At 37.6% G+C, this 25,129-nt stretch overlaps 2 protein-coding genes across 4 annotated transcripts in view; one reads left to right on the plus strand and one right to left on the minus strand.

Annotated features, from left to right (window-relative positions):
• The window catches only part of itfg1 (integrin alpha FG-GAP repeat containing 1), a 167,480-nt gene extending 149,375 nt beyond the window's left edge, over positions 1-18,105 (minus strand). The window contains exons 1-6 of the mRNA XM_056248447.1: positions 17,878-18,105; positions 17,463-17,547; positions 16,312-16,445; positions 16,104-16,161; positions 14,906-14,980; positions 14,729-14,823 (exon numbers count right to left, since the gene is read on the minus strand). Of these exons, the coding sequence (XP_056104422.1) occupies positions 14,729-14,823; positions 14,906-14,980; positions 16,104-16,161; positions 16,312-16,445; positions 17,463-17,547; positions 17,878-18,076 (646 nt within the window). The 5' untranslated portion in view covers positions 18,077-18,105. The remainder of the gene's footprint in view (positions 1-14,728; positions 14,824-14,905; positions 14,981-16,103; positions 16,162-16,311; positions 16,446-17,462; positions 17,548-17,877) is intronic.
• Positions 18,106-18,150: 45 nt separating this feature from the next.
• The window catches only part of phkb (phosphorylase kinase, beta), an 87,950-nt gene continuing 80,971 nt past the window's right edge, over positions 18,151-25,129 (plus strand). Inside the window, exons 1-3 of one of the 3 annotated variants that reach the window (XM_056248450.1) lie at positions 18,151-18,257; positions 19,407-19,503; positions 20,725-20,811. In XM_056248450.1, coding sequence (XP_056104425.1) covers positions 19,449-19,503; positions 20,725-20,811 — 142 coding nt within the window. In that variant the 5' untranslated portion in view covers positions 18,151-18,257; positions 19,407-19,448. The remainder of the gene's footprint in view (positions 18,258-19,406; positions 19,504-20,724; positions 20,812-25,129) is intronic. The other 2 variants (XM_056248449.1, XM_056248448.1) reach the window with 2 other exon arrangements.

The raw sequence follows: 25,129 nt of genomic DNA on the forward strand, positions 1-25,129 counted from the left end.
GAAAAAAAAATTGTTGTCAGGATCAATATCAGTCTCTACATCATGCGTATACTCAGTATATTTGAATGCACCCTATTATTTAATAATTATATTTTCAAAATGCATTTATTATAAATCTGTTGATTGTAAAAATAAAATAAAATAAAAATCTAAAAAAATCAGTTAAAGGTATGAACATGATTTAGAAATGGTTAACTGTGGAACAAGCAAGGTTCAATTTTGCCTGTTAAAATGTATGAGACTGGTTTAATCAATTGGAATTTTTGATGACAAATATGTACACATGGTTATTTACACAATTAGTTTATCTGTACCATTACATAAATCTCACTCAGACAAATATGCATCACATTTGAATGCACTACCCGGAAGCGTTTTGCGTCGGCCGTCGGGCGGTTCTTTGCCTCCACGTCGTGCATTAAAATCGTTTAACGCACAGCTAGCTGAGCTTTATTCTGCTTACACCATGGTCATTTGCCAGCATTGACAAGTTAAAGCGGGGCAGCGTTGACAACGAATTTCTGACTTGAGATTTTCATGGTAACAGTCTCAGAAAATATCACAGTTTCAAAGTATACAGTATTAAACAACAATCAATTATTATTATTATTATCTTCAGTGAAAGGGGAACTATGCAGTTTTTTTAGCTTAACTGAACAGCTTCGGAGTTATTGGAATGGTTATATGACGTTTTTCGGGTTGAATGGTGGCACACTCTCACCGTCTTCAAACTGTCTTGCTCTCTCTCGCTCCCTCGCTCATATTAATCAAAATCAATTGAGAATTGACACGATGGTAAAAGATCGGAAGACCGAAGATCACGTGGAGCATTCGGATTTTTTCCCCCCCTGCATTACGGCTGGCTGGAAGTGAATTGTGCTAAAAAACGTTGCCTTATCTTCTCTGAAATTCAGCTGAAATAAAAAACACTTTCAATAAACAAAAAAAAACCTATCCAGTGATTAAAGGCACACTATGCAATATTTGTACCTTAATATAACAGCTTCAAAGGGGTATCAGGCCATGAGTGCAGAGACGCTCTGCGTGAGTGGTATTTACGACGGTAACGTTAAATACAAGTACTCAACAGCGACTCTAGGGGTCACTGTTTGAGAAGAACGGAATTCCTGCATAGTGTGCCTTTAAAATGACTGTTACATTTATGAAAACAGGCTTTTTTTTGGTTGGACAAATGCTTTAAACTTAAAAGCATTTGTTTGTTTTGTTTATTCAAATTTCAATTATCAAAAACATGTCTAATCTATTACATTTAATAATTGATTATAGATTAGATTAACAACTTATTTTATCATTGATCATTTATTAAAATTAAGAATAATAGAGTCCTATGAAATGTATTTTTTTCCCAGAAATTCTGGTTTGTCTGTATTAATTTCTCTGGATTCTGTATTTTATGATTTAATACAAATATAAAAAATGCTGGTAATCAAATGAATGCATAAAACTTAAATAAAACAATTTAATTAATGTTTTAAAATGTAAATCAAATGAAAATTTTATCCTTTTATTATTATTATTTTGAAAATTGCATTCTATTGTAGCCTACAATACTATTATATTTATGTTATAATTTCTTCAAGTTGAACCGAACATTTATTTTGACAGGTTGCTTAGACCTTTGAGTTTCCGAGAGTATTTGAAAATGTTTTTCTCAAATAAAGTGCCGAAATGCTCATTAAGTGTTCTCCCAGAGCAGCTCTGGAGATGTTCATATTGTTTTCATATTGTAAGGCAGCAGACGCTGAAAACACCATGAGCGTCACGCGTACTTGAGTATGTAGTAGACGAAACGGCGCTGCTCACACAGAGACACGCAAAACAAGCAGATTATATATATATATATATATAGCAATCTTTTTGCACTGTTTTATATTCACAGACACTAGACCATGTAGTGATTTGATTTATTGTACAGCTCTAATTTCAATTTATTTATCTATCCATCAATTTGCGTGTTTTACGTGACATCTGCGTTATACTGTAAATTCCATTTTCATGACTGGAGTGGATTCCCTCTGCATCACTGAAAGCATATGGCCTTAAATATAAACATGAAATACTTTTATCTGCACGGAGGAATGGTGATCTCAAATATAGATATATATTCACAAATACATACAAATATTTTGACCTAATATTCAAGATTTCAGGGTACTGCTTCACTTACTATTTTTAACATAGGTAGTATACAGTAAGCTATTTAATAAGTATTTTATGCACAGGAGGTATGCCATTACGAACATAGCCCATGTTCAATATGGAGGCTAAAAAAACAGGTTTTCATGAGACAAAAGCACATCAGCTCTGAATGACAAAAGAGCGGAAGCAAAGGTGCTGATTGGTAGTTAATTACGATGCATTCACAACTTCTGAGCTCTCGTTAGTTCCAAACAATGCTGACATGCTGCACACCAAATGATCTCCATTATCATCGGCTCGCCTGCCGTGAGCAACTTCCTCCGCCTCTGAGGCACCATGCCGTCAGAGCTAGTGAAACCATTGCTTTCTCTCCCTATGTCTTAGCACATGCCAAAAGAAGTAAGAACGAGAAGCCTGAGCACATTATGGGCTGGAAGTTTTGACTTCTGAAAGATACAGGATGTTTTCACAGAACAATGATCTCTTTCATTGTGAAAGATTAATGGAAAAAGAGATGCCTCATGAAATGACCCCTTTAAATTTAGATACAGCTGCAACTTCAAACATTCAACAAAACAAATCATGCCACCAAGCTAACAAAACCTCCAGTCTGCCCACTGTCTGAAGTAGGCCTGTAGCGGCGCGTCGATGACGTCGACGCTTCGACGTCAAAAATTCGTCGACGTCATATTTTTTTGTCGACGCTTCTTTATGTATTTATTTTTTTGCACCGTTCCCGGCGGTACAGCTCGCCACACACACGTGGGAGACCGAAACATTGCAGAATCGAGGACGAAACAGCAACCTCTTCACAGAAGCCATGCAAAAGTCCCAACAAAAGAAAAAGTCCTAAAAAACCCCAGCTCGCACTAAATCATCGAAGGTATGGGAATACTTCAAATTTAGTCCCAAACGTAAAGGTGTCGTTATTTGCGCTCTTTGTCAAATGGAGTTGACATCCCAAGTCTCCCGCATAGTGATAGCGGCTCCCTGATGCCCGCAAATTAGTTAAAATCTCCCGGAATCTAGAGCTCGCGAGCTCCAAACCGTGTAGCGCGCGCAGCGAGGGAGAGAGCGAGAGACCTTGCGCGTGTGTGTGCAAATGTGCGTGTGTGCCTTATGAAGCGCATGTAAACCCCACCCCCGTCAACAAAACCGAAAAATCAGTCCGGATGTTTTTTATGAGCACTGAAAACATTAAAATGAGCACCACATCCAAGTGTGATAGGGCTCATTTGAGTAGCCTACCAAACATTTTACAGTGTAGATACTCTGTAAGAACCAGATCAAAATTGTTGTGCATTGAATGTGCACTCCTGCAATTTCCATGTTACAAAAAAGAATCGTTCAATTAGTCGTTAGATTAGTCGACTAATCGATAAAATAATCGACAGACTAATCGTTTAATTAATAATCGTTTACCCCAGCCCTAGTCTGAAGGCATCAGAGGGCTCATCTTATATGTGGTTTGGCTGATGCAGCTGGGCTGTTTCTAGATCTTTCTCCTGAGGTTCAAAAGGTGGAACGCTACTTATTTGTACAGCTGTTACTCAGCCAACCATCCATGACTCCATCTCTCATGCCCTTGAGGGAGTCAACGAGCTACACTAGGCTGTCCTAAAGGGCCGAAATGCTGTCGATGAGATCATACGATCACGACTTGAGGATGACAGGTGAATGAGACTTTGATAAATTGGCTAATGACAGAATGGAGTGTTTTGAGAGTGACAAGACTGTAAAGTGAGCTGGAAGAACAAAGCTAAAGGACTTCAGACTGTCCTTTCAATGGAAAAGCTCTAAGACTAAGGCCCCGTCCACACTACTGCGTTTTCGTTTAAAAACGGAGACCTTTTGCTACGTTTGCACCTCCCGTCCACACTAAAACGGCAAAAACGGAGACCCAAAACGGAGAAGTTTAGAAACGCTGCCGACCCGTTTTTCGTTTTGAATCTCTGGAGGGCGTTTTAGTGTAGACGGGTCAAAACGGAGGACTTTAGAAACGTTGACGTAGTAGAGGCTCACGCTCGGCTCTATGATTGGGTGTCATCATCAGTCATGGCGTATATCTTTGCTAGCAGCTGTTGTACAAGTAAATTCTGCATTTTACAACGCTATAACTGCCTACATGCGCCGGAGTCAAGCTATTATTCGAGTGATCTGTGACAATTCCCGTGTGCAGCGGCGGCGTTGACCGTACGGAGCGTCGGTTTGTGGTTAACCCAGAGCATGTTGGGATAATTTTATCAATGAAGTTGTGTTTACACCGGGACGCGCATGCCCAGTGTTGGTGAATGGTCACGTGATCCACGTTTTCACTCGTTTTAATGTGGACGGAGATCAATTCTAATACGCAGCTAAAACGCTGATGTGGACGGAGATCGTATTCGTTTTAATTATCCGTTTCTAAACTAAAACGCAGTAGTGTGGATGGGGCCTAAGAGGTTCTGCTGTCTTTAACCTCTCTTCTCCAATTGAGCTGAGGACAGCCTTTGACATTATCAGAAAAAAAGTCACTCATCACTGAAACAGATACCCCAGCCAAATGACATTCACATGGCAGACTTAAAGCGTTTCTGACTCTGCAAATGACACCTTGAGCCAGGACACGGACACCAAAACAGCCTGCACCATTGTAATGTACTGACAGAGGCAGTTCGGCAAATCTGTAATTACATTCCTGTGAAGACTTCATCCTGAATTCAAAAGTCATGCTGACACCATGTCACTCCTTCTTTCTGGTGGAAGGCAATAGGCTATATCCTCTGAGATTAGCACAGCGTGGTCCCACTATAATCAGTAAGGTGCACTATTCACTTCAAACAGGCCATGAGAAATAAAAAAGACAGAGAACATGAGAGAAAGTTGGCTCTTTCTCAAGGTCAGTCCTTCATCAGAGTCGTCTCTGCACGATGCCACAATCACAATCTCTTTGTACCATTATAAACACACGAACACACATAAAACCACACACACACACAGACACAAACCTTAGCCCAGAAAAACAGAAAAATTGGGGTATTTCATGCATCCTGAATCTGAATCCATCCTGACGTTTCATTTGCCGACTCGAGATGCACTTCAGAAGACATAAACTCTCTGTATGGAAAATATATAATGAAACTCAGTGAGTTACTGAAAAGATAACAGAGATTCAAAAGGTTTTTCATGCAACCACCCAGTTTCAGCTTGTTAACAGACACATATGCGTCACCTACATTTTATAGTTCTACGGCAGTTCCTTGACTGAGGATTTCTTCCCAGTATGTTGAGAGAATTGAACTAAATTAAATGAATATTGAATGGAATTAATCTCAGAGGAAACAAACTTCATCTAGCTGGCAGTCAGAAAATCTATAGGGAAAAACTTCTGGTGGGTCTGAGGGTTAAAGCAGGGCATTGAATCCAGGGCAAGGGAAGAATTGAAACCTATAAATAGATGCTACATAAGCCAATATCTAAGCCAACAAATCCGCCATGTTTCTCTAACCCTGTTTATTTTCTTCCCCAAAGCACTTCATTCATGAGCATGGCGGCGCTGGCATAAAATGGAGAGATGCTATTCTGAGGGGTTATAATCTTATAAAACCATTACGAGAACAACATAGGTGGAGTGCAGGGGATTATGCCAACACCACATACTCCTTATTCCATTTCGCTCACATTATGCTGGCAGAGAGAGAAACGGGAAAAGCAGCCCAACTTATTGCACTAACAAGCTTAGATGCTCAGGCCACTGACAGCATTTTGTATAAGCATCAGTCTGTTTTTGTTGGAATACAAAATAAAACAGTCTGACTTGTAATGCTGCCCGAATCATGCACTGTTCCTTCGTTGGCCAGAGGAGAACTGGCCCCCCGACTGAGTCTGGTTTCTCCCAAGGTTTTTTTCTCCATTCTGTCACCTGATGGAGTTTTGGTTCCTTGCCACTGTTGCCTTGGCTTTTGGCTTGCTTAGTTGGGGACATTTAATATTCAATAATATTATTGATCTGCCTTACTTAAGGTGGACGTTGACGCAATTTCTTTTAGAAACAAACTTTGTTATTGTTTTCATGTTATCACTGTGAAGCGCTTTGATACAATCTGTATTGTAAAAAGCGCTATATAAATAAAGGTGACTTGACTTGACTTGACATGATGAGCAAATGTGTGGGATGCAGAGAAATGTTCATAAAATGTCACATTTTAACATTTCTAAATAAATCGAAATAGTGTGCCATGTCATTGCGGCAAGCAATGACGTCAAACCTTGTGTGATGAGTTAATGCTCCATGTTTGAATATGGAGAGTAAATAACAATATACATTTTAAAGTTATGCAGACTATGGCACCCTGCACCCCTGGCATTATTTTTTTTTTAGCCAGACTGCATTTACACCTTCAATCCAGTGTGACTTACAATGCCACTTACAATTGACCTATGGCTAAGCCACGCCCCCAAACGCGATGAGCCAATCAGTGCGCAACTGCGCATAGCTAACCCAATACACTCGGACATTCTCTGCTTCCACGTCCATTGAAATGCATTGCAGTTAGTCAGTTTTCATCCGTTGTTATGTTTTTTCTTGTCATTTTAAGTTTAAAATGGTCAAACGGTGTGCATGGGGTACATGCAACTCCGACACTAGGTATCCCGAGAGGCTGGGCGACAGTGTGTATTTTTTACCCTTTCCCAAGCCACATCTCAACCGAGATAAGTGTCTGCTCTGGATTAAGTTATGCGGTAACGTTAGACCACAACACCAACTAAACGTGGATAAATTAAACAAGAATTAAACAAGGATGTCTACATCTGTTCTAAGTCAACAACGTATTTGAACGTGATCTTTAACATCTCTAACGTAACGTTAGCTTAAAACGTTAACGTTAGCTTCTAGCTGCGTTGTACATCATGTCACTTAGCTTCATTAACGTATCTGTAAATAACCGAGATAACAAATGTTAGCAATGTTGTGCTGAATGATTCATGTAAATACTGCAGTGCATGAACAATGCTGATCCTCTATCTTGTTGTCTGAGATGGTGATGGCACCGAGATGCGGTTTATCACGTTTCCACTGTGACCTGTACATTTTTGCTTGGAGCTGAAGCTTTTCATTGACCTTCTCAACAATAAAATTATTAATATAACCCTCCAATGCATAGTTAATGCCCTTTTGGTGACTTCGAGGTGATATATAATCTTTCTGTCTCCAAAAATCATCAATTGCCTCCCGTGAAATGTCTCCTACTTTGACAGCTGCCATAGCGCCTGTCACCGAATGTTGACTGTTTGTCCGAGTGAGTGGAGGGGGCGTGGCTTAGCCATAGGTCAATTCACTTAAGAGGTAGTGATTACTAAAACATATCTGAGATTTATCGAATTTTAAAAACATTCATAAAGCGTTTCCTATTTGATACATAAATCAGATATTGTTGATTAATTTAGGGGAATAGATTACATGAGCTCAGTGTCTGTTTTTTTTTCACACTGCAAAATAGTCAAATTGACGTGCATGATTAATAGCAGTGGCGTAACCTCATTACACACTGCATACAGCTGAGTAAGGAGGATAACAAAAATGCATTTGCATTCACATCTTCATTATATTAGGTCAAAATCTGTCTCAGACCATCTTCAAATGTGTTTTCAGTGATGTGATGACATTGTGTCTTGAGCTCTATTCAGACGTTAATTGTTTCTCATGGGGACGTCTGTAAAAATAAATTTGCAAGGCTTCTCAGTAATAAAACTCAAGCGTTTAGATTTATTCATGGTGGAGGAGCGAGTGAGCCTACGAACCCGGAAATATGCTTCTCACGTCATATGGTCAGTCATGTGTTCAACGTTTTATTTAAATATCCTTCTTAATAAGAAAATTGACACTATGGTTGAAATTGTTGTCTGTCTTGCATTGTATCTCTCCAAAAATGATGGATGTCATTTTAAATATGTTGAAATGAGCATAAATAAGGTAACATACATAACCTCTTTTCTATGGAAGGTAAATATTTCACTTGGCTAATTTGTCAACTAGTAAAATTATTATTACACTAATTTATATAATATATATTTTAAAATTGTATTGCAGCCATAACTTTTGTTTTACTTTTTAAGTCCAATTGGCTATTAAGGAATAGTGATGTTATTTTAGAAATAAAAGTCGAAATGCCCATATGTGGACAAACAGCTTCAAAATTCAGCATTTTATCTTTCGAACGGAAAAATAAAAGAACACAGGCTTGGATCAACTTAAGGGTGAACTATCCCTAGAATGATCTACCACCAGGTACAACAGTATATGTATATGTGCCATTGTGAAATCTCTCTTTCCCACCAGTTCTGCACAAGCTACTGAATATAAACATACATGCCTAGCCTGCGACGACACAACAACATAATGCAAGTAATCATAATAGTTTTAAACAAGCACCCAGAGCACAAACAAAATGCCAAAAAAAAAAAGTGTGTGGGTGGATAAAACTGGCCCCGGGGTGGCTGACAGTGAAAGAGAAGAGCGAAGATGGAGATAGTGGGAGAAAGAGAATCTGAGCCGGCTCAGGCAGGTTACTGAGTCTTCTGGGACATTGATCCATTTAAACAGGCTCGTCCATTAGCTACAGCCACTAATTGAGTGAAGGACAAATAAAGTTACAGTCCTTTAAAAAAAACAAAATGCTTGATTAATAAACACTGAACTTAATTAGGTTTGGTGCCTAATCTTATCTGCTAGTGTTAAGCATGCCTACTCTTCAGGAACAGATTAACATTGGACATCAACTGTGTGGAACAACTTCAGCTCAGTATCAACAACACATCTGCTCCCTCGACTTTTATTTATCATGTAAATACTACAACTTAGCTCTTTGATTTACTGCCAACTGTCTGGAAGGCACCGTATATCAGTTCTGTTCCTCCGAGCATGTTTACTGCTTATAAAACTGGGAGGCAGTGAGAAGACATACATATTGAAAAATAATGAGATCTCTACCCACATTGTTTCAAGCTATTTGTCAGTAAAGCTGTACCAGGTCTGTACAAGGAGGAACACCCAGTCATTGTGTTATCCACCTGCTATGTTCTGCAGATCTAGCAGACGTCTCTGGGGTGCCATACAATAAGCCTTACGGAAATGACTCCAAATCTTGATGGGTCCAAATTTATCCCTGTTAAAGAGTGGCATCGTCTGCAAAATCCAGCTACTTTATTGGATGATTCTCTTTTTGCAAAAAACATAAATGAAAAGGCATTAAAGTCCCATTGGAAAAACAATAAAAAGCACTGAGGGACAACACATGATCACGCCCATTTGGCCTAATGTAGCCTAAATGTTCAACTGCGAGTGTTAGTCTGGAAGACTGCTACAGATAATGATTTGATGAACTTCCCACTTCAGCAGTCCCCTAATGTGGAAAATCTGTTTCCTTTACATTGCACGACAATTAACTCGCCGCTCACTGTCAGAGAGATTTCAAGTCTAATTGGCTGCAGTTTGGAGCATTGCAACACAAGGTTGCCTAGCAACCAGTCAGAAGGCAGAATTGGTGTCTTTTGTGCATATTTGTGCATAATGACATTTATAATTATTTGGCAATTACACCGTTTTTTAACGAGGCTGCACACTCTGAATCCGGGGGTTATCGAGGAGATTATGAAGATGTGAAAATGCGATCCAGATGCCAGTGGCATCTCTATGTTGATACATAAAACAGAAGAAGAAGAAGAAAAAAAAGTAATGAAAATTTGCCAGAAGGACTTATTGAATGTAAGGGGCTTCTCCATGTTCATTTTGCTGCTATTCTCTTTACCATTCCTTTGGCTACACGCTGTAACAAAATATTGTTGGTTTAACTTAAAGGGTTAGTTCACACAAAAATTCTGTCAGTAATTACTCATCCTGATGTTGTTCCAACCCCGTAAGACTTTCGTTCATCTTCGGAACACAAATTAAGATATTTTTGATTAAATCTGAGAGCTGGATCACTCCTCCATAAGATCGAAACTGGCCGGCCAAAAAGTTGAAAGACATCGTTAAAATAGTCCGAGTGACTACAGTGGCTCAATCTTAAGTTTATCAAGCGACGAGAATACTTTTTGTGCGCAAAAAAACAAAAATAACGACTTTATTCAACTATTCATTTCCTTCTCTGTGGGCCGTGAGATTTCACGTAGTGGGCCAATTTACACATAAATCAGCCTCTCAAACAGCTTGTGAGTAGTGTTTTTTCGCAGCTTTTTGCACTTAAACGGTCAAACAAAAATTAGTTAACATGCCCGTCTTGGCGAGTATCCTGGTAAATGAACAAACAGTTGAGAGAGAAACCGATAACAGTATATTGGATCTATGCAGTGAGGTCTTAAAGTGACACCAGCCTAATAAACCTGCTGTCTGACATTAAAAAAAGACAGAGAAAAATCACTCACTTCACTAACTTTAATATTAAATTAATATATATATATATATATATATTTGTATTTAATTTATACAATGAAGACTATCCAGTGATATTTTACATATGATTAGTTTATTCAATTTCTGTAGTATTTCTGTCAGTGGTGTAGGTTTGATTTTGAAATTGGTGGGGACGGGGACATCAATATTTTAAGTTTTGATTGAAATTATTGCTAGGGATATATATCAGTGTCACTGGATATTGGTAGGGACACGTCCCTAGCATCCCTACTAAATTCTACGCCCCTGATTTCTGTAACTACCACAGTTAAGGGGGTCGCACACCGGACGAGAAGCGCAGCGCCGCGTCGTGCAGCGCCATGTCTTTAAAATTCGAACACATTATTCTCTATGAGTGTACACACACCGGCGGCGCCATTCGGCGTCTGTCCACGGCGCCCAGCTACGGCTCAGGACCTTGTTCAAAATCCTGCCGCGCCACAGAGCGCCATTTCTCTTTTCCTGAAAGCCTCTACTCACCCACACTGTGGTCTTTTCCTTACACCAACTCTTGCCACAGAAGACAGCCATAATTGTAGAGTAAGTGGTGGATTTTTTTTTTTACGTGGGTGTGCTCTTTTTCCCCCCTCTTGGGCTGTTGTTAATCTGCTGTGATTTTCTCAAAGCTGTTGAGGTCCAGAGAGGCTTTCTTGGTCCTGTCTGCCAATCAGACACAACAGCACGACCGTTCGTGTGGCAGCAGAACAGCCTCCAGATGGTTTGGGGGTGGCAGTGATGCCAGTCTTCCATCGAGAGGGTGGGAGATAAGTGCTATAGTTGCTCAGGGGCTTTGTTTTAGTATGGATGAATTGTGCTGGTCCATATTGGGCAGTAAATTACATTTTGACCTCTTTACCCTTTCCGGGATGAGATGCTTAAGTCTCTTCTGGTCAATGTGACAGACACAGGACCACTCCAAGGCTCAAATAAAACTAATGGACAGAAAGACTTTCACAGAATTCAACAAGAGGCCATTCAAATCTGTTTTCATCCTTTAGAAGCACATAGTGGAGCAAGATTACAACAGTCAATTTTATGTGACTGACAGGAAAGCTTAACAGGAAACTCTTAACCGGCTTTGAATTCATAAACAGCTCTTGAGAGATCATTTGATTTAAACGGATTCAAAAAAAAAAAAAAAAAACCTGACATCAGGATAGTCAGAAGCACCTTGCAATAAAGGGGATGCTGAAATCAAGTGTGCCGCACAAGTCCTGAAAAGTGAAGCCAAAAAGTTTCGATAGCCCCCAGGTGGCTGGATGCAGGTCATAAACCCCGCCCTCTCCATGTAATCTAATGAGACGCAAGACAAACTAAATAATCAAATTGTACTTTAAATATATTTTTTCCAAAGTTGGTTTCTGTCATTTTAGGTAGCATTTATCACGATGATGTACAGTAAGTTCAAGTGTTCCTTTTTTAAAAATAAGTTTGGTTTTAGTTCATTATTTGATTTTATTAAAAAGGGGGTGTGACTTCATGATTGACAGCTTCTCTGAGCAAAGTAGTCACTGAGGCACCAAGGGACCAACAAGAGGAGATTGGAGCTTTAACTTTAATTTCTACATTTCCATAACTGTTTAGCTATTTCACATCGACATAATGAGATGTTCTGCAGTAAACTGTACTAACCAAATCTGTAGGAGTCTTTTCTACAATGGAAGAGAGTGAAGGTATCGTTCATATTTTTTTACAGTCTATGGCTGAAATGCTGGCTTGCTGTCTAATGCACTATAGACAGTACAGCCTTTCAACAGGACAAATAACAACATTATATAGGCAAGAAAGCAACAGTACTAGTATCTTTTTGGCTACATTCAGACTGCAATTGATTTTTCTGACATTGACATTAGTCATAATTGAATTACCCATGATGGATTGAATTACCATGATTACCCAATATTTTACAAGTTATATTATTTGGAAAAGGGGCTGCATTTGAGCAAAATATAGTAAATAGTAAAATTGTCAAATATTATTACAATGTAAAATAATGTTTTTCTATTTTAATGTAATTTAAAATGTAATTTAAAATGTCATGGAAAACTGAATTTTCGGTGGACATTATTCCAGCTTTCTGTGTCACATGATCCTTCAGATATCATTCTTATTAACATTCCTTATTAAAACAGTTGTGTAGCTTAATATTTTTTAAATTGACCATTTTTAATTTTAATATATTTTAATATATTTTTAAAATGTCTATAACTGTCGTTTTGATCAAATTAATGCATCCTTGCTGAATAAAAGTACTAATTTTAGGGCCACATTTAAACAAATCATGAATTCCACAGCATGCTAAAGTTAAAACACACAACCCAACACATCATTAATACAGAGAGAGTTGCAGTACTTCACACACACACACACACTCCCCACTAGACCTACTATAAAAATGGGCCAATATTTCCCAGATGAAAACAACACTCAGGAAGCATCCCATCTTGATGACAGGATTTCAAGGGGAGAGAAAAAGCCTGACAAAGACAATCTGCAGAATGAAGAATAATTGTAAAAGTAAGCTGTTCAGCTACGTAGAAAACGTGAATATCTGTTGGTCTCAGTCACGTTGAATATTGATCTAATGTAGCCCTACATTTGCATGGATATGTGGGGTGGTTTAGTGGGGCTGATACCACAATTTTAGATTCCAGTGCAATTTTCACAATTCTTGATTCCAGTTTCGAGACCATAGCAAAAAACTATGAAGGTAAAAGAGTAGCAAAACTCGAAAGCATGTAGATGTGAATTTGAGAACTTGTACAATAAATATTTGTACTTATACGCTAAAATTGACACTCACAGCTCTGATGTGAAAACCTGTAAAATTAAAATATTGTTTTTTGAAGTTGAATGTTGAGATTTGCACTTGCAGACAATAATCACAAACCTGTATTCTGAATTTGAAGTTGCAGACAAGAAGTCACAAATGTGTAAAATGTCATTTACAGAAATACAATGACAGACACAAACTTGTAGTACATAATTGCACTTATTCTTACATTCACAGTACAAGATCAACTAGGCATTTGCAACTTCTCAAATCTGTCACTGCAATTTCAAATCTTCGAGCGTTGACTCTTGCTACTCTTTTCGCGATATATTAGATGAAAACTAACTTGTGCACTTGCAAACTCAGTGGCGGCGAGAGAGAAAGGCGTGGCATTGAGAGGGCGCAAAGGAGTCGTTTTATAGGTTGGCGCCTAGCCAATGAAATGAGGCTTCTTTTGTACGCCATGATGTCACGACATCCCCGGCCTCTGGGACGTTCTAATACGCCACGCCTTTCTCTCTCGCCGCCACTTTGCAAGTGCACAAGTTAGTTTTGCATCTAATATATCGCAAAAAGAGAAGTTGCAAATGCCTAATTGATCTTGTAGTGCGAATGTGGATGTAAGAGTGAGCGCAAATATGTACAACAAGTTTGTGTGTCATTGTATTTGAATGACTGTTGAGTAAGTCATTGAATCATTTATTCAAACGATTCGTTCATTCAGTAATGAAACACCTCTGTGTTTTGAGAAGCAAAAAACATTCATATGTCTTTGTTTGGAACTATTTTCAATTTTATTTTGCAGCCAAACAGCCAATTCTGTGTCTAAAATGTAAGACACTTAATATAAACCGTTTAATGCACAGGTAGTTATAGTAATTTTATTCTCTGTTCTATATTAATGCGCTGCTTTCATTAAAGCACACACATAATTTTAATTAATTGTAAAATGTGACAATCTGTTGTTTCAACAAAAAGCAGTTTTAGAAACAGGAGTGTCTTTTATGTTAACAATCAAAGAGGTATTTCTAGCATTCCTAATCCATAAATAAATCAAGCAGCACTCTTGGCCCTTTCTCGGAAAATGGGCTTCAGCGTGGCATGTTCAGCAATGCTAACTGAAAGCTACAGAAGAGAAGTAGCAATTCTCTAAATCAGTGTTTCCCAACCTTTTTTCAGTCGAGGCACCCTTTGAAAATTTAAACAAATGTGTGGCACCCTACACTAGTGTTGTCACGATACTGAAAGCTACAGAAGAGAAGAAGCAATTCTCTAAATCAACCCAGAGAGCAGCAGACCTTTCAATATTTTCTCTAACACTTTAAAGGACTTAGTGGAGGAAAGACCAAAGTAGCATTACTCACCGGCAGTGAAGTCCTTGTTAAGGTCGATGAAAGCATTGGAATGAGGGATGCGCATTTTGACATCAGATCCGAGAGCATTCTCACAGTTTTGTTTTCTGATAAATGATAAAACAGCATGGTTTGTACACTGTGCATTTGTTTTTGTGGTACAGGCAGAGAAACCTAAATAAATCTTACCTTGTCCTGAGATAGCAAACCTCTGGTGAACCACCAACAGATCCAAAAATGTCTGGAATCATGTCCCCATTAAAGCTGTATTTGGAAAAGGAAAAGCGGCATTAGACCTCTGCAAAAGCAGAAACTTTACAAGGGAAGCTTGTATTTGTACACTGAGAGGATGAGGACTACAAAACTTGAACAATGACGATGTTTAAAATGATTACAATCCTCATCAGTGATTTGTGGTATTTAAGACCAAGATTATATATAGATATTATATAATATTACCACTAGGGCTGAGTTGAAAAATATTGATTTCTCGATTTTAATTAATTCTTATTTTGATGAACTAAATCTAACTAAATGAACTAAATTCGATTTCTAAATCTAAGATCCAATCTTTTAGTCTATGCTGTTTTCCATGGATGCGTGAACAAAACTTAACATACTATTTTTTGTAGCGCACATCCCATCAAATTCTGATTCAAAATTCAAACAGTAAATAGCATTTTGGCGATCTTCAATGTGGCATGACAGATCGCTGTAGAACTGATCATCTCTTTCATTTTACTAAACGTAGACATGAATGAACATCAGATGTTGAAAGATACAGAACAACTTACCGAAATATAACCGCTCAATCAGTGTTTCAACCACAGAAAGACATTAATAAGCTTGTAAACCATGTCACATAACATTACATAAAAAAAGGCATTTAATGACCATAACGTGATAGTTAAATAGAAAAATTAACACTAGAGAGGAGCATATTGCTACATATATGCTCTATATTGCATATTCTATTCATTATATTTTTTCTTAACCTGTTCTTCAATATTTAATATATGTTTGAATAAATCTGTCATAAAAACAAGTTTTATGACAGCCACAGTTGAAATGTTTAGGTTATATTTCAAAAAACTAATTGGAGTATAAACTACATCCTTAAGAAATTATTATTAAAACATAATTATTATAAAAACTGCCTTATTTAAACAATTTAAATTTACAAATCAGTTGTTAATTGTAATTGTCATTTTTTTTTGAGAAATAATTATGTACTGTACCTGCTATATCTAAAATAATTGGTTGAATCGAACTGAATCAAAATCATAATTGAATCAAATCATGACCTTGACCTGTGTCAATGGCCAGCCCTAATTCCCAAACTATTCTTATAAAACAATTTTATAAATATATATTTATAATCACTTACTCCATGACAAGGGGCTGATCATTAAAGGTCCTGTTAATCTCTACCCTATCATTCAGGTCTGTAAGAGAACAGAAAACATTCACAAAAACAGTACAAATCGCTATGACCATCAATTTAGGCAAAAATATTTAATAAATAATAAATAAATGCTTTGTGAAAGCACTTTCACAAAACATATTTTTCTTAATGTATTCTTTTCAGATTTTACCCAAAGTTTGGTTATGTCCCCAGAAGATGAAGACAGTTGTCAGTGGGGAGTCCTTTAGGTGGCCAGTGAGAAGCACATCCATCTGAGAGTCTCCATCATAATCACCCGGGACCACACTAGTTATGCTGAAGTCACTGAAAGACCCAGAGAAACACATGAACACTGTAATATCAACACACCACACACCTAGTATGATACAGTGAGAATAAGGACCTCACACTTGAGGGGGAAAAAAAAAATACATTTTATTCACCAAAAATTTGCAATTTGGTGCAGATGTTGTTATTTATATGGCCAAAAAGTAAGATTAAATTCTGATAGCTTGTTGTAATGTAAATCGATTCGATTTTTACGTACATAAAATTACTATATAAATATCAATTGTCACTATGTTTACACTTGGTAAAATTATATTTAAATGGTTAGTTTTATGATCAAAGCTCTGGAGTTTTAAGCAGCTAAATATATAATGCAATGCATTATAATGAAGATTAAGAGATTTACAAATAAGCATTCAAACGCATGTTGTATCATATTTGATGCATACATTATTAACATTATTTTTCAAAGAATTACATATGGATAATCAAGTAAACAGTCATAATCATTTGTTAACAAACAAGTATTCATTACTTCAATGAGCTTATTGTATCTGCATTAAATTGCTACATTTTTTAAAATTAATACATTTTTTAGCCAACTGTGATTTTGTATATGTACATTTCTGAAATACATAACTTAAGACAGTTACCTCTGATAACAGAACCCTCTAAATTGTAATATGGACTCATGCATTTTCTGTAAAGCTGCTTTGAAATGATGTGTATTGTGAAAAGCGCTATACAAATAAACGTGAATTGAATTGACTTAAACATGAGTAGCTTTACCCCAGTAAATATTCTCTTGTGATATTAATAACAATATAAAAGTTAATCTTTTGCTAAAATGAATCAGTAAATATTTCACAGCAAAAATACATCAGTACCACGAGCTAAAGCTGTACATTGGAACTATAAGTCAGAGGGAAGAAGGCATGTAGAAGATTGGGGTTTTAGCAACGTTTTGATCATGTTTAGAGGCCTTAAAAATGTATACATCAATGTAATAGAGTAGGCTTTATAGGGTTAGTGTGTGTCAGTATATATTCTCACCTAGAGATAACCTCTTTAGTCAGGTTGACTTTAGGTTTGTAATAAGGAGGTTTAAGATCAGCCAAGAAAATCAACAGTTCAGATCCTGAAACAGAAATAAAAATTCCATAAAACACCACATTATCAGGATGTTTATCACCAATAACACAAATAATATAAAAATACATTAAAGTACGGTACAAAGTACTCTACTTTAGTGGAGTATCCAGCCACACCCCCTGTCATTAGCAACAATAACACTGGTGAGTTAACATTATATACACAAAACACCCGCTGACTGACATATTATCAAAGCTCACACATAATATACAATAATCATCACCTTACATAAAACATACAAGTTAAACTTTGGGTAGGGTGATTTTAAGACCTTATTAATCTTAACGTCAGCTAGCAGAACTGTAACGTTACGTACTCTTCCTGATGATGAAAATGTCAGTCTGTTTATCAGAGTTGAAGTCACCGAAAGCCGCAACTGTACCATAATTCTCCAAGGCAAATAAATCCCTAGTAACGTCCTGCAATGCAAACGTGACATATTGTCCGACAAAACTTAATAATAACGTCAAAAAACAAGCCCATGACAGCAACATTTTGCTGTTAGCTTCGTTCATCACAAACTGGAACACGGCACGTCGTTCTACGGCAGCCAGTGGGGTGCATATAGGCTTTGCGACAGTGTGGGTGGCTTAACGGCAGTGTGAGTGTGATGTTTTTATTTTGCTGTCATCATGGCAAGCTTAGCGGATGTCGGCTGGAAGCTGCTGGAGTTCAAAGCCAGATCTAAGCGATCAGGTTTGGCTTTTTGAGATGCATGGCACTGGGCACGATTAAACAGTGCACATTTGTTCTCTCTCTGCATTTTGATCCATTGTCCGTGTTGCAGACGCTCATTAACACGAGTTGTCGTGTCTGTGTGGCAGAGAGCAAAGCCTAAAGGTCAGGCGAGAAGTGTACGCTGATCAAGGACTATATTTAGAGCCTAACTGCACTCTGAGCGTCATGCTTTGAATTTTTAAGGAGTAGTACTTTAAAAGACTTGAGTCCCGGAATGTCTAAGGTTTTGAAAAGGCTTTTTAACCCTCTTAATTCAGTGCTTGTTAGCATCTGGTTCAGACTGACAGTAAAACCCAAGTAGCCCTTGACAGTTTTCAGGATCCACTTGTGGTTATGTAAGATAGATAAATAAGTAAAATTACACATAGTTTCTTTCTGCTATTATTCTTTGTTTCTTGAATGGATGTCACACAGAAAAAAAAGACAATTGCTCACCGCAATGTTGTTCTAAACCTGTATGTAAAAGATCCAATAAATGTAACCACTGACTCTCATTCTATCTAATATCAACTTTTGTGTTCCACAAATTCATACGGGTTTGGAATAACATGGGGCTTTTCCTTTAAAATAGTCGTGTCAATTTTAGTTGTACAGCTTTACAGAAATTCATGGTGTTAATGATTATAATATCCTAATATCGTCATGCCTTACAGTCGCATTGAGCATAGTTGGGCGAAAATATAGTTTTGCAACGATTTAAACAATTAAACGACAGTTAAGATTTGTTACATAGTAGGCCTGTATATCGCTTTACGTATACTGTATATGGGGGAAGTATAGTGTATATCCAATGTTATTGTGCAATATTATACTTTACATTTTGTGGTGATACAATCAATCAATCAGTTGGATACAGATCACAAATTATTAGTCATAATTTTAGAAGTTGGCTTGGGATTGTAGTCTGTAATGTATAGTGTCATCGACATTTCCGCACATTTTAATTGTCTTCTCATCCTCTCACATCAGTCATACCAAATCATCTCACTTTCAGTTGTGTATAATGAGATTTGTTGCATGTCCATTTAATAACCGTGCCTGAAGATGTGTGATTCCATGTAATTTGTCTTTTTTTCTCTAACCATGTCAATTATACTAATGTTGTAGTTTAACTAATAGAGGACTGGCGTAGAGTTCACCTAATGAAAAATGGCCAACACTGCCAAAGAGGTTCTGAATGTCCATCGCAAACTCCGGAAATTTGGTAAGTTTGGGTGAAGGACTTGATCCATGGAAAAGCTGCGTTGCAGTTGATATAGTGTGAAGTATCTGGATAGAATATTATTAATAACTGTCTAATTTTGCCATGAAACAAAATGAAAGCCAATACATTCCCATAACAGTATTGGTTCAGAAGTTGAACTCTTTGTTGCCTAATTGAAAGCTTAATTTATTTTTATTTTTTATTTCAGCAAATAGGCTAATAATTCTATTGTTTCATCTCTAATGTTTCTAGCTGTTTCAGTTCATTTAAAGGGGTTAGGCATAAATTAACCTTGGTAATATCATGGGGGAAATTTTGTGATTAATCAAATCAGTAATGCAGTCCAGTTCCTCGCATCTCTTTCTGTCAATGTCGGATCAAATCTGTTAACAGTGGGTTCGTATGCTTCTTGAGGCAAGTTACTTTTATATCAATGTGGTGAAACTAAAATGAGGAGTATCTTTCATTTGCCCATTTGGATGTGCACTGCTTAGCTGGAGTTATCTTAAAAAGAGATGGCTTTGTCCCTGCTACTTAAAAGCTGATGGGAATTATGCTAATTTGCTAGGAAATGTGAATTTTCAGTACCTGAGGTATTGACCCTGGGTCGATTCTATTAAAATGTAAATTGCTCCAAAGTTAAATGTGTCTGAAATAGTGCTCAAGTTGATGGGGTTCCCCTGAATTTCACTCCTCACAGAAACCCCCCCCCCCCCCCCCCGATTTTACTGGTGTTGGGTTCCATTATTCACAGAGTTTGTGCCAGTGCCTTCAATTTTGCAATCAAGCTGTGTGTGTTTGCAGTGACGTTCGATTTGATGTATGCATCTGGTGAACAATAGCTTTAGTCTTTTGCATTTTGCTTTGATTGTTTTCCTGGCATGCTTTGCTGCCTTTGCACCTCGGTAAATCTACATTTCGCTGCTCTTAGCATTGTAAATGGAACAGAAAACCATTTAGGTTACAGAGTCCAATTGAAGCACATTTTGATTTTGGTGAGTCAGCTCAACCTCAGCATACTAAATAGCCGTAAGTGAGCCTGTAGCGGGTCAGTAATCTATACAGTAGCATCATCAAGAAGCCATGCTGACTGTGTATGCTCATCACTTCCATCCAGAGATTCTTAAATTGCATCTAGAGATGAGATAAGCATCACAATATTTCAGATCTGTTCAGTATCAAGGGTTGTTGTAACATCAATGTCTGCTTTTTTGTGATCAGGCTCCATCTATGAACCCCTTAAGCTATCCATACTGCACCGGGATGATGAGCCCCTTTGGGAGAAACTTGACCGCTTCTATGGTGCAGGTGAGAATTTATGCCCTGTATGTAATCTGTTTTTCATATAGGCTTAAGAATTGAGGCCAATCTGAAAATGTTATGGTATCGAGGGCTCAGGATTGTAGGCAAACATCTCTTGAGCATTCTATTATGGTTTTAATGATGCATTTAACCTCATTATATTGTGTCATGGCTTCATCTAGCTGCACCACCTTTCTTTTTATTTTAATTAAAAGTACGCATTTATAAAGCAACTCATTTAAGGTGTCAAGTTGTGTACGAATTGTAAAGTTACTCCTGATTTTCCCTAATATAGTTGATTTGTGATTAAGTGCACCGATGTTTACTCCTATTCAAAAAATAATTTAATTATGGAAAGATGTTTCCTAATTTAATTGGAGGATTCAAAAAGTCTCCAAACCATTACATTTAATAATAATACCCAGCAAATGACTTGAGTACAAGCACTAAAAGATTAATTTGGAGCTGGTATAGTTTCTCATTGCAGTGCAGTTTGCTCTTAATCAATACTCATCTCTTTTCCTACCCACCCTCTATCTCTTTCTCTCTTCTCACCTAATCTTGCTTTCCATTTTAGTTTTCACCATGACAATAAATAAATACTGCTTTGCAAGATGAATGGCATATGTCATATTAAAATAGTTTTCTTAATAGATTTATTTATTTTTGATAGTTTCTTAAGAAAAATGAGTCTCGCTTTTTGAGGTCATTTAGATTAGTTAGAGTGTTAGAGTCTTATTTGCAGGGTTTCTGCGTGTCTTAAAAAGGTTTTAAAAAGGCTTAATTCACTCGTACACGAATTAAGGCCTTAATAGGAGCAGAAAATCTTAAATTAAAAAAATTATGGCATTATGTTGCATGCATTGCAAAAAATTTTTTTATCTACCTCATGTATTTTTGTCATGTTTTCCAATACAAATGTCTAACCATTTTTGATACGTTTACTTGAGAAGCAAATGTAAGTCTTGAAAAGTTTAACAAAATTAAGTGAGTTTGTGCTTAAACAAGATCAAATATCTGTCAATTAGTTACAAAAACTTCCCTTTGGCTTTGAATTAAGTTGATTTTTTTTTTTCTGAGCCCATTGCCAGATGTTATAAACTCACTTAATTTTGATCAACTTCACAGACTTCATATTTTGTGTCATTTTGTATCCCCAGTAAATGTGTCTTGGGGTCATATAATGGTACATGCACTTTTACAAGTTGATTGTACTGAATTGTGTGTTGGCAGTGTCTGTACACAACCATCATAAAATGATAAAAATCCATCCAGTGTTTTTGTTTTAATCTCCTTATATGTTTTCCCCTGCCTCAAATCGAGCCGTTCGACCGTGTGACGTCACACGGTCGGACGCCCCTCTCACGATTGTTGATTGACAGCAGCGTTTCAACACAGACCCGCGCTCGCCCGTGAGCGAGCTGTCAATCATAGTCCGCGCGGACCGGTGCGGTCATTGTTGATATGCTGGAGCACTGTCTATGAGCAGAATGGCGTCTAAGCGATTGTGGTGTTCTGTTCTTGGGTGTAATAAAGATCACAGCAGTCATTTTAATGTTCCTAAATCCGAACCGCTGAAGACGCAGTGGCTGAGTTTGTTTTCGAAGGGAATATTCCCCACGAACAACGTCAATGCGTTCATGTTTGCGCGAATCATTTCTCAGCAGACTGCTTTATAAACGAGGAGGGTCAGTATAAAGCTGGTTTTGCTAAGAAGCTGCTCCTGAAAAAAGGTTTGGTTCCTGCTGAACCTCCAGAAGAATTGAAGTGAGTGTAACGTTTTATTAACCTTTATATTAATATTTATATTAATCTTTGCAAATCGCTAGCTGCACGCTTCACAATGAATGCGGCTAAGGTTTACACTCAGGGTACATTACTGCATGTTTTCTATGTACGACGTTCTCAATATAATTCATAATCCCACGTCTATAATGAACAACGCGTTATGGTTATTGTGTTATTGTGTTACAAACGGTGTACGCATAGAACAGAGGGGCGGGGTGAGCAAAGCTCATGATCATTTAAAGGCATATGCACTGAAACGGCGTGCTGAAAACAGAGCTGTTTTTGACCAGGTAAAATAAGTGTTTTCTTACAATACTAATGAGAATTTTTAATTAAAGTATATTACAAACTTTTAATTTAGACCCTAAAGAATCATATTAGCTTGTACAAAAATTGCATTATATGACCCCTTTAAGAATCTTTAGGCAGTTGCACTGGAAAACAAGACACAAATACTGATGAAAAACATCACTTTTTTGAAGTGTAATCAGAAAATACAGTAGGTAGTCAAGCTACTTTTTTGGTGTAAAATGAATTAAAAAGTAAGGGATATCTTTTAGAAGTTGTATTTTCAAACTCCGAAGTGTTGCTAATACATCTCTTTGTGTTTCTCCCTAGATATTTACATTTAGAGAAAAATTTTTTCTTTACTTGGTCTTAAAAAAGTATTGAAAAAGTCTTACATTTACCTTCCTAAAACCTGCAGAATCCCTGTATTTGTCGAACACTGAATTATCTCCAATTTGTTTATTGTTGGTTTGTTGATGATATTATAATGATATATGCCAAATATTGCCAGCAGCCGCAAGTAGTTTTGCTTTCTCTGCGAACCTTAGTCAGGGGAACTCTGACCTAACTCCTAAAAGGAATTCAAAGTAGGACCTAAACATCACAGATTGACCTTATGGTTCAATGCACAGAGTTCAGCTGCTTGGCTTAAAATATTGTGGGATATTGTATAATTGTGGTATATTTAAACATTTCAAGAACACCTTATGTCTTTTGTCTAGCACACCTGATTCAACTCCTCAGCTCATTAGTCGAGTGCTCGATGAACTTGTTTCATCCACTTCAAAACCGATGGAAAAACCTTGTTTCTTGCACACTGCATGTACAAATTCTATATTTTCAATCTCTTTCCTCCATCCAGACATCCAGCCTGTTCCTAAAGCTCATTTAAAATCCCCAGACAGACAACACTGAGATGAGAGCACTGCAGGGTGCGGGAGGGAGGAAGTGAGAGAGAACAAAGAGTAAAGAGTGACAGAGAGGATGCTTCTCATTTCAATGATCCTTTTGAGTCATGGTTGAAGCAGACAAACGTACAGCGTTAGCGCTGGGTAATCCTGTTTTGAAAGTGAATCCCCATGTCATTCCCTATAAGACGAATCCTACAATGATAAATGTGGTAACTTTCATAATTCAGATAGTAATAGTTCTGGCAGACTCTACCTCAGAGCTGAAATGCATCTCAGCTTACAATGATTGTCGTGTGTACTGTATATAAATGCAGCACATTATAGGCAACATGCATGGTATGTTATTCTGAACTTTTCTCAGAAGGATATTACCGTTTTTATCTCTGGTCTTTCTCGCTCTCTTTCTGGGTTTTCCTATCTATGTGGTAATGCATAATGCTTCAGTGCTTCTCATTTCCTCTTCTTCTCCTCTCCAGCCTGTTTGTTGTGAATGCAGTTCTGCTATCTTTCCTCTGCCTCCACAAGATTAAGGTTGGAGAAAACAAGCTTTAACTTTTAATGGGCAAAAGAGTCTTTCCCTCTCTTTCTTTCTTTGTCTTCTCCCTCTGTCTGTGTGGTTCAGTCTCCACCCATTTTCTCCATCTTCTTCCACTCTCTCTGATGGACCCCCTCCCTTTCTTCTTAGTGTATAAAAATGTCTGCCTTGTGGAAATAGACTGATTGTATGTGCAGTGTTAGGGGTTGATTTAGAGGTGCATTATGCTGATGGATGATAAGAGAGAGATGATGCAGTCTTCCAAGAATTTGCATCTAGAGTGCTATGATGCGTTCCTTCCCTCACGTCAAAGATGCGTGTGAATAATACGTCATTTGCCTTTTTCCTTTTCTCAAAAGAAGTCACTCAATGCACAGGTGATGCCTCCACTTGCCACAGCGACTGTGAAATGACTGCAAAGGAGATTTTCTTGATTAGTAATAAAAGGTTTTACAGAAGCAAATGGCCAGTAATCGCAGGTTTCTCTGGATTAATTGATCTCTGACCCTTTACTCCCTGAAACATTATGGAAGACTCTAACCGCAGTCTTCCTTTTAGTCCTACCGGCATCAACCGCACTTACAGTACAAGACCTAATCAGATAAATACGTATTTATCGCCTTGTCTGGAATGCCGGATTCTTTCGATGCGAGTCAGAGCAATCCTGGCTGCAGTCTCTCTGAAGAGTATATTAATATTCTGACTAATTCCCCCCAGTGTCTCCTTATCCCCCAGCCCTGCTGGCACTGTCTCTTTGAATTGACCCAAACACTACATAACAAATGATGGCTCGGAATGATTG

Source organism: Rhinichthys klamathensis, unplaced genomic scaffold (genome assembly GCF_029890125.1).
Source record: "Rhinichthys klamathensis goyatoka isolate OS25496 unplaced genomic scaffold, OSU_Roscu_1.1 h1tg000055l_1, whole genome shotgun sequence".
In the NCBI taxonomy this organism is placed as follows: domain Eukaryota; kingdom Metazoa; phylum Chordata; class Actinopteri; order Cypriniformes; family Leuciscidae; genus Rhinichthys; species Rhinichthys klamathensis.